General features: G+C 36.7%; 1 protein-coding gene across 1 annotated transcript; it reads right to left on the bottom strand.

Moving 5' to 3' along the window:
* Positions 1 to 4,596: 4,596 nt before the first annotated feature.
* LOC105223719 (uncharacterized) lies at positions 4,597 to 6,509 on the bottom strand. The gene is made up of 3 exons (XM_011201507.3): positions 5,377 to 6,509; positions 5,070 to 5,237; positions 4,597 to 5,007 (listed from the first exon to the last, which is right to left on the bottom strand). The coding sequence occupies exons 1-3, from the start codon at positions 5,593 to 5,595 to the stop codon at positions 4,852 to 4,854; spliced, it is 543 nt and encodes a 180-aa protein (XP_011199809.1). The 5' UTR covers positions 5,596 to 6,509; the 3' UTR covers positions 4,597 to 4,851.
* Between the last annotated feature and the right edge of the window lie 4,322 nt (positions 6,510 to 10,831).

Here is a 10,831-nt window from a genome sequence, read left to right as displayed (position 1 = left end):
TCTCTCCGTAAACTGATATTCCCCTCATCTAGCCCCCGTGCGCACTTTGCTAACTTTTCGGGCTAAAAATGTGCCCATCCCTGCTTTAAGGCAACTACATGCTGAGGAAGTGCAAAAATGGAAGCAAAAGAACTGGCTAATTTGGTACTGTGATGGTTCAAAAAAAGTTGAAAATACTTTTGCTATTACAACAGAATCTAAGGAATTAATCAAAAATGGACTTTTGCCTAGCTACACCGCTATATTCACATCGGAAATTACAGCAATTGAAGAAGCTGCAAAATTAAAACCCAAAGGCTGTAAGCTAATAATATGTACCGATAGTCTCTCATCAATAAACGCTTTAAAATCGGCAAAAATTAGCGATATTCTCACGCGTAGGGTTAAAGAGACTCTCATACGTGGCAAAAATATAAAACTTTTATATACGCCAGCGCATGTAAATATTACGGGTAATGAAAATGCCGATCAATTAGCAAAAGACGCACATACTCATCCTACTTTTTTAATAAACAACTACACTGAAAAAGATATTAAAAGGTGCCTCGCAAACTTCATTAAAAATCAACGTGTCTCTAATTATGAAAACAAAATTAATGCTCATTATAAAACTATGCATCAGTTATCGCAACAACATGGCAGCAAATCGAATTTTAAGACAAATCACCAGCAACTTGTTTCGATGAGACTTAAACTCGGCCATACAAAACTAACGCATGGATATTAGTGATGAGCGATATTTCACTACCGGTGATTTTTTCACTTTTTATAAATAGCAGTTCGCTTCTATGAACTGCGATTGCGATCGCAGTTCGAAACTGTGATCGCAGTTCGAACCAGTGATTGCGATCGCAGTTCGAAACTGTGATCGCAGTTCGTTTACTTATATGACATATATACAATTCTTGTTTTCAACACAAAAAGCTTTCAAATTTGGCTTTTACAATAAGTAAAACTAAAAATTTTATTAAAACAAATTAACAGTTTCGAACTGTGATCGCAATCACTGGTTCGAACTGCGATCACAGTTTCGAACTGCGATCGCAATTCACTGGTTCGAACTGCGATCACAGTTTCGAACTGCGATCGCAATCGCAGTTCATAAAAGCGAACTGCTATTTATAAAAAGTGATCGCAGTTGCGATTTGCGATTTTTCAATCACAGTGAAAAAATCACTGGTAGTGAAATATCGCTCATCACTACCTGCTATACTGTTAAAATTAATTTAGAATTGTAATGTTCATATACATAAGTAAATTTATATATATCTATACAAAATGGGACGAAGGCCTAGGCAACCAGTTTCCTTTTTTTTCAGTATGTTTGTAAATTTATTTGCAAGTCATATTAAAATAAATAAATAAATACAAACTCTAAGTCACTCACTATTCCCGTTCTGTTATATGGTGCAGAGGCTTTCGATAGAAAGGTTCTGCGAAAGATTTATGGTCCTTTGCGCGTTGACCACGGCGAAAATCCCATTCGATGGAACGATGAGCTGTATGAGATATACGACGAAATTGACATAGTTCAACGAATTAAAAGACAGCGGCTACGAAAACACTCCAGCTTTGTAAGTATTCGACGCACTACCCGCCGGAAGACCTCCACTCCGTTGGAAGGACCAAGTGGAGAAGGACTGGCTTCGCTTGGAATATCCAATTGTCTGGTGTCTACGCCAGTAGAGAAGAAGAAGAATTGAACTAATCCAGTTGAAAATGTCGTTAGACTGAAAATAATATTATATACATATACTCATTCGTGCGCTTTTCGAACTTTGAACGTTTATTTAAGAAAAACATGTGCAATAGGCTTGGCGTTCAAAGAATGAAACAACCCAGTTTTTGTTTTCCCGTTCTGATTTAAACCATATTCCAGTGACGGCGTTCTGCATTGAACGACACATATGGAAGGCAAATTGGCTACGGTCTAACCCAAATGCTTTTTAGTTGGAGTTTTGAAATTCGGAATTATAGTTTTCGACCAGTCAAAAAAAAAACAAAAAGGATGGACAGCAGGATAGCGGACAAATTCGTTTTCAATACATTCGTCAATACATTTGACGATAACTCAGCGGTCCGCTTTCCAAATTTCTTCCACCCTGCACCGTAAACGTGCACTCGTTTTTCAAATATAACATTATATTTTCTAAAAATTTAAAATAAACGTTAAAATTATTGTACATTTTCAACACGAGTGCATTTTTACTTAACAATCGTGGAGGTGGTTAGTATCTTTGTTTGGAAATTTGGGCAGCAAATTCTCCATAGTCCTTCGAGCCTTACAGAAAGGCACTATTAAAGAAATAAAAAACCAAGTGCAGTAGCCCAAACAAAAACAAGTAAGAAAGGGGTAAGATCGGATGCAGCTGAATATTTTATACTCTTGCAACAAGCAAGAATCAAAGTCAAGAACCGATTCTTAATCGACTTCGACTACTCGAGGTCGATTCTGAAAAATCGATTGTTTTACGAGAAAACTCGATTTTCGAGTAGAATCGGGATCGAGTTTACCACCCCTACTGGCAGCTATCGGGGCACATATAAAACCTCCGCACCATAACCACCACAAAAAAAAAATGATTTTTTTCCATGTAATTTATATGGAAAGCAGAAAATTTGAAATAGGCACCTCTTAATATTAATATTAAGAGCTCATCTTTTGAGTGACTTTTTTTTACACATTTTCGAGCCTGTTTTTCAGTTGAAAAAAAAGGTTGCCTCAGAATGACACACCCTAATATACATATACTATATATAACTCCTACACTAAACAACATATTGGTCATAAGGTTGAACATTATTAAAGAGCGGGGCCTCACCCACCTTTTCACACTTTTTTCCCGCAGGTGCCCCTTGCTACTGCGATCCCCTATGCCAAATTACAGTTTCATACCTTAATTCAGTTATGCTCAGTTATGGCACTTTATATGTTTTCGGTTAATTGCAATTTGTGAGCCTGGCAGTTGTCCAATTACGCCCATCTACCAATTTGTAATTTTTGTTGTACTAATAAATCCGCATACCAAGTTTCATCAAGATATCTCAATTTTTACTCGAATTACAGCTTGCACGGACGGACAGACGGTCACCCGGATTTCAACTTTTCACGTCATCATTTATATATATATATATGTATAACCCTATATCTATCTCGATTAGTTTTAGGTAATACGTATAACCCTTGGATTAACAAAACTATAATACTCCGTAGCAACAGGTTGCAAGAGTATAAAAACACAGTAAAGTCGAATTACTCAACATCCCCGCTGAACTCTGCAATGATTCCACACTTCTCTGCGGATAAGATCTGAAAAATGTTTCTGCTAAAAGATATTTTCCGTAAAATGACTTACAGTAAAAAAAAAATCAAAATGGCAACGTTTCTTTAAAGAAAATTTTAATTTTCAAAAAGTTTTGGTCATTTTTGACCTGCCAAATTTCGATTTCCGGTGAAGAATTACAATACACGCAGAAAAAATGTACAAAATGCAGTTTTAAAGATAAAGTGATGGAGCTGATTGAAATAAGCAGCTACGAGGTATGACAATTAAGTAATGAGACTGATTCCATAAAAACCGTATATTTGAAAATTATTCTACAACTCTGCCATCCCCTTCAAAGTTAAAAAGATAAAATGTTGGAGGCTGTAACTCAAAAAATATTTGGGAGATCGTTTAAAAATCAAAGTGCTTTATTTCAAATAACACATCGAAAAAACCAAATTAGTTGAGTTAACCTAACTCAAAACGCACATCGGAAGTCTGATACCTAGAGCAGTCTTAATATTGGTGTTCAGACATTTGTACTATGGTTTTCATTATTATCTACGGAGTTTTGAGATAATCATATACATAGTACATATGTATGTATATATATATGGTATTATCGAACTAATTTTTCTAACCAACTCTTCAGTCACAATCTAATTATATCATATTTGGAAAGTTAAAATTGAAACCCTTCATTTCGGCTGTTTGATTTAGATATTTATAACCAATTTTATTTGGAAACTCATTTCTTTGGTGTTATGTGGATGGTAAAAAAAAATTAATGCCGCCTTGAAACTAAAAGTTTACTAAAGAAATTTATAAAATAAACTAGAGGACTTGTCCACGCTTCACTGTGGCTGATACATATATAATACTACTACTGCCATCTATATGATTTCTAGTAGTTGGATTATAACTATTAGTTAATTAGATATAGCACTTCTATGAAGGAACTTGTGTTAGCTTACGTCAGCTTACAAAAAAATGTATCATAAAGCATTTCGTGTGTTAAAAAAGCATTGCTTTTTGGGGGAAAATACTGTTGAATTTGAGCTCAGGGATTATTTTTGACGAAGAATCTGTTTAAAATTGTACGCCTATATTCAAATGATTCCTACAAACATGAATTTTGAAATTATTATTTTTTCAGCCAAATCGGCTGACCGTTCTTGAGTTATAAATGGTGTAACTAACACAGTTTCTTTTATATATATAGATTATATATTATATTATATTATAGATTTATATCCTAATAACCGCCCTGATTTACAAATTCAGAACCCTTATTACAGATTTAATCACTCAAAGTGGAAACACAGACGCATGTATGTATACACCCCAAGCAATTTTATTATTTTTAAATTTTAATGAGGCTCGAGAAAGCTTACATTAAGGTTGCTATGTCATAAGTTTATTAATTCAAACAGATCCGATAAATAAAATGTTGCAAAATAGGCATTGAAATACAAGGTTTTAAGAGAAATAATTGTTGACAATATATTCCTGATGGGTTGCCATCTTCCCTACTACTTTGCATAATATAATTTCATCTATTTTCGATTCCATCACTCTAACGCTCCTATTTATTGAGTTTTATTGAGAAGTAAGTCTTCACATCAGCTTTCCAATCATTGTAGGCGCCCACCATTAACTTAAACATATAATCTCCCTCTGGCAACGGCATTCGTCCGAACATATCGTCCCGCAAAACTAGATTTTTAACGATTATGTCATGCTGCAAGGCAAACATATACACATATATTTTACCATTTCCATTAATCTCGTTATCATACGTACGTTGAAAGGGCAAGTGTGATTAATGTTCGAGTTCTTCAGAATAACACTATGGCATATATTTAGAAAAGGATAACGTTTCCTGTTCGCCATAAAATCACAAAAATCAACGGTAACATTGTACAGAAAGGGGCGATAACCACTGGCTTTCTTGAAAAATGATAGGTTTACCTGTAAAGAGAGAAGAAGACAAATATGGGATGATTGATTTAGTGAATACTGAAATGTAGCTAAAGTTGATTTTTTATCAAAACGAGTGAAAAAACACGGCACTTTAATACGCAACTCTCAAAAACACTCCATCACTTACACTGACATTATTAACTGGTATCTGGAGGAGCTGTACATGCAAGGATAATGCGATCTCTCCCCTTTTCGGCACATGCAAGCGACAGCTATTGAAATCGGCGAAAGATTTGTCGAACGCTTTGCAGTCGATGTTGGTAAATTTTGTAAAAGTGTTCACTAAACGGCTTGAAATCACCAGTGTTATTAACCCGAGCCAACAATACTTCCATGAGATCTCCATTTCGACAAGTTATAATGAATATTTTTCTACTCAATTACATATATGTCGCTTGTCAGTAAAATTCAAAAATTAGAAAAATTAAACGTCAATGAAAATTAAATTTTAATTACATCAAATTGGCCTATTATGTATTATTAGTTTTATTGCATATTGATTTGCGTTTTCAATAATGAAAAATTTAAAATAAACAAATAAGGTACAGTCAAAGTTTTGGTACCCTATAATTTTTGAAAGAATCTCACACGGTCTTATATCGTATACGGCCCTTGCCGATTTCTGTTCAGTAGAAGGGTCCTTTGTTTGACTGGGCGATTCATTCTCCCTCATGTGTCTGAAGTAAAGTTTGCACTAGTCTCCCATTGTAGCGTTCGATGGCGTTAAAGCGCTTGACTCCTGTGTTCTACTGTTTCCTTGTCCGTTGGCAATTATTTCTGTAGTTTTCGTATTCCCTTTTTTGTTTGTATTTGTATTTATATTGTTCTTATGACTGGTAGCTCGATGAAACAAGCATGGTTGGTTTAAAAAGAAACCGATAATCCGCTTCTTCCCAAAACGGCCCAGTATTAAGATGGCGCCGTTCAAATACAACCGCATTTACCTTATAGCTTTATAAAATTAGTCCACATTTTTCCACAGCCTTAACGGGGTAAATTTTAAGTTTCGGATTCAAATTTAGATTTCAAGTTCAATGTGTGCTTTAATACACATACATAATATGAATATTATGTACTCGTATAACTAATTTCGATCGTATAAATGTTTCGACTACCAAACTATATAATCCTCAGAATTGCTTCGACTGCACCCGAATTTGGTACTTCCTTTTCTGTTATATTTATGCTTCATTAACTATTTAATCGTATAGCAATTTATCTATTTTATCATATCGGAATTAAGTAGTAAACCTCCACATCAGCTTCCCACTCATTGTAGACACTCACCATTAAATCAATCACATAGTCTCCCATTTGCACCGGTAATCGTCACACAAAACTAGACTTTTGACGATTATATCATGCTGTAAGGCCAAAAATTGCATATTTTACCAATTCATCATCATTGCGTTATCGTACGTATGTATATACGTGTGATTAATGTTCGAGTCATTCAAAAGTATTTAAAAGAATATATTTAGAAAAGGAAACGCTCCTTGTTCGCCATAACATCACAAAAATTGGCCGAAATATTATACAACAAGTGAGGCAAGGCTAAGTTCGGGTGCAACCGAACATTTTATACTCTTGCAACTTGGAAGAATGAAAGCCTCTGTCATATAGAGTAAAGTCAGTCGCTTGTTCGAAAATCCTGTTATTAGTTATATGGGGGCTAGGTCAAATTTTCGCTCAAATTTTGGGCACAAAGATATACTGTTATGAGTGAATCACATTCTGTAAATTTCTTTGAGATAACTTACATATGGGCCGATATATGCGGTACAAAGTAACCCGGAAGATCGAAATTCTTTATTTAGGTATATGCGGCTGAGGGAAGTATTAGCTTGATTCAATCTATTTTTGACATGCAGTCAAATCATTGTCAGAGAAGGATTATCCCTGAATTTCAAATATATACATATCTTACACATTGACTGATATTTTCGATCAAAAGTCAAGGGGTTGAAGTAATCGGTACCTAAGAGCTTGAACGGTTTTTATTGGATTTGAACAATTCTTGGTCATTGGGTGACCATATCGCACAACTTTGTTTATCGCTTCAAAATAGATTAAATATTAATAATATATAACTAGAAAGCAATACTCTTACACTCGTTCATATTGTAAAATCAATTATTTTGTTAAAATATTATTATGGTTTCCCAATATTAAAAAAAAACTTCAAACGATACTACACTTGCCCGACTGGCCATTGTAGGTTTCCGGACTACTCCAATAGTAGACATATTAGTCGAAGCAGGATTACATACCTTAGAAAAGAGGTTACTCTTCATCACAAAAAGCATGACTACTAAACTAATAACAGAAAGCGAAAGTCAAAAAAAGTTCCAGCCTTACAAAAGCTAATCGATACGGCAAATGAAATGGATGTTCGAGTTACCATCCCAGTAATGCCCGCCCTTACGTTCTTTCCTGAGATCCAAACCAATTTTGCGTTATTTTAGGCTTGAACAAATAAAAACAGAAAACGCACTACCTAACTTTTATTTAAAACACATTTTGGAAATTTTAAGCAAACACACTAATTGGAAAACTCTCTACACTGTTGGTTCAAAGCTTAATAATATCGTCGCCTTCAGCGTGGTTAATATCTATGCTATATGCTACCATGTTTCGCAGTTTTTACAGCAGAAGCAACAGCCATCCTTCACGCTTGCCAAATAGCACAAAAGAGTAGAGACAAGCATATAATTTTCAATAACTCGTTATCATCGCTCAATAGCATCCTTAATCGTATACAATGGAATTCTCTAGCAGACTCAGACTCTCTAGCAACTACATCTCCCTTAAAAAAGTCCTACAAAACAACAAGCCCCTACCGATGTCCTCTAATCTTTCCTACAACTATTTATTGGCAACAGTCTTATGGATCTGCAATGAACATTAGTTAAAAGCAATACAACTTTCGTTTACTTGGTGTTAGGAAGTTCAAATGGTTTTTTGATCAAGAAGGCTTTTTCTTAAGCGCATCACATGAGTTTTGTTCCCAACATTTAGATTCATAATTCCGATACCTGGTTTGAAAGACTAGAAGTCTATTGCCACCATCATGAGTGACATCGAGTCAGGACCTGCATTAGACGAATAATTATAATTAGTCAAATTATATTTATTTTTATTATTATTGTAAACAATAACTAAATTAAAACTTAACTCCATTTTAATATTTATTTAAATTTTTTCGTTTACAAATTTTCAGAAGTTTAATTATCTTTCAAATCTTAATTTTTTATATTGGCAATACCAATCAAACTTCAACTAAAAAAAGTTGAAAATCTAATACCAAAAAAGAGTTGGGTTGATCTGAAGCTGAATTACTCTAACTTCAATTCATTCCGAGTGGAGTTGAAATTCTTATGGTTTTAGCATTTTAACGGCGACACTAATTTTGGATTTAGCATTTATAATACATATTTGCGAAGTGGAAAATAAGTATAAGAATAAAAAAATATCAAGTGGAGTTGTAGTCATACACTTTGGAGTGGCCAGAAACGATTCTTTCATATTGTATGTCTCAAGCAGCTCACGACTTCCGGTCTTAGACCAAGTAACCTCTAGCCGGAAAACATCCGTTTGAAGGCGAGCTATAGTGAGAAGGCGAAACATCCCCTCCACAGGGTTGTGCGCTGGGTTTGGAACCCGCCACGTAAAAAAACGCCCCCAATGAAAAGTAAACAACTGCCTCGGAAGAGAAACACACCTTTTGATGACGACCACGACAAACGTAATAAGGATTATGATTTAAGGGCATGCACCTGGAATCTCCGGTCCCTTAATTGGGAAAGTGCCGCTGTACAGCTGGTTGATGCCCTCGAAAATATAAAGGCTGGCATCACCGCCGTCAAAGAAATGCGATGGACGGGACAAAGACTGAGGCGAGTAGATCTTTCTGGCATTTACTATAGTGGCAATATAAAAAAGCAATTCGGTGAGGGATTCGTGGTGGGAGGGAGATTTCGTCTCCGAATACTGTCATTCACTCCGGTGGATGAACGTCTAGCCACTATCTGCATCAGAGTGAAGAGAAAGACGATGGGACCAAAGCTCACCTATGAGTGCTGTCCCCGCCACGGTGTCAAAATCGTGCTTGGCGACTTTAACGTTGGGATGGGCAATGAGGGTATCTTTGACACAACGGCCGGTAAATTCAGTCTCCATGATGAAACGTCCCCAAATCGGTTAAGGTGAATCGACTTCGCCGGGCCCAAAATTTGGTTATCTGTAGTACTAGATTCCAGCACAAGAAAATTCATCTAGCTACCTGGGTGTCTCCGGATGGAAAAGCCACCAACCAGATCGATAATGTTGTGATAGACGAAAGACACATGTCCAGTGTTTTAGATGTGCGTTCGCTCCGAGGTCCTAACATTGACTCGGGTCACGATCTTGCTGCAATCACAGCAGACAGCCTAACGATTTTCTATTCAACTTGCACTCTTGCTCTCTGAGAGCACTCATAAGCAACTCGGTATAGGGGAACTGTGAGACAGCATTTCAAGTTCCTTACGTACAGCTTCAAACAAAACCACAAAACCATTGGTTTTTGGAAAAAGCAAAAGATCAGCTGGTACTGCAGTGCTGCGTAGCAGTGGAGAGAAAATAGACTGCTTACCTCGCAACTTTACCATCGACCACAACACCTGCGGAATGGGATAGATACCGAGATCTGAAGAGGGAGGCGAGACGCATTTGCAGACAAAAAAAGAGAGAGGTCGAAATGGGTACAAGAGTAATGGTTGAAAATTCTATCAGCAACAACAATGTCAGCCTCGAAATCTAACACAGAATTTCTCTTGCCAACATGTGTTACTTCAGACTGTGTAGGCAATTGAGAAGTAATGTCCTCTCTCGACCAACAAAAACCAAACTCTATAAGTCACTCATTATTCCCGTCCTATATGATGTAGAGGCATGAACAATGACAACATCCTACAACTACTACCTCTCCGACCTTTCTCGTTCTCTCACTGCACGGAACCTCACACTTTCCCCCACCAAATCCACAGCGATCATTTTTACGAACTGGACGAAGGAGTATAGTATCCGACTGTCAATAATCCTATGATTTTATGTGTAACTTTTAATAGTCTATGCTCCTTCACTCCCCATACGACCACGACTATCGCCAAGGTACAGAGCCGCAACAAAATCCTCAAATCGCTAGCCGGCAGCACATGGGGAAAAGACAAAGAAAACTTGTTGGCAACATACATGGCAATCGGAGGGCCGGTCGTCAATTACGCCGCACCAATATGGTCGCCTGGATACAGTGGAACGCAGATGAGGAAACTCCAGACCTGCTAGAACACTGCACTCCGGACCACGACAGGATGCTTCTTGATGACTCCCATCGAACACCTACATAGTGAGACGCTTATAATCCCAGTTAAGGAGCATAATGAACTCCTCTCCAAGCAGTTCCTACTAGGATGTTTTCATAAAAATCACCCTTGCAACTGACTACCGCCATTCACAGTGGAGCCATCAACACCTTCACCGACTCCCTTCCAGTGAATGTCGTTCTTGGAGTCAAACAGTAGACAAAGAGCTCGAGTTGTCGG

The sequence above is a fragment of the Bactrocera dorsalis genome, chromosome 1 (genome assembly GCF_023373825.1).
Source record: "Bactrocera dorsalis isolate Fly_Bdor chromosome 1, ASM2337382v1, whole genome shotgun sequence".
In the NCBI taxonomy this organism is placed as follows: Eukaryota; Metazoa; Arthropoda; class Insecta; order Diptera; family Tephritidae; genus Bactrocera; species Bactrocera dorsalis.
Note: the sequence above shows the minus strand (reverse complement) of the source record. Positions and strands in the feature narration are given on the sequence as shown.

Coding starts and splice junctions, on each gene's coding strand:
- LOC105223719 (XM_011201507.3), bottom strand. CDS start 5,595: ATGGAGATCTCATGGAAGTATTGTTGGCTCGGGTTAATAACACTGGTG. Junction 5,238..5,376: donor TACCAGTTAATAATGTCAGT/GTAAGTGATGGA, acceptor CTCTCTTTACAG/GTAAACCTATCATTTTTCAA. Junction 5,008..5,069: donor ATCACACTTGCCCTTTCAAC/GTACGTATGATA, acceptor TTTGCCTTGCAG/CATGACATAATCGTTAAAAA.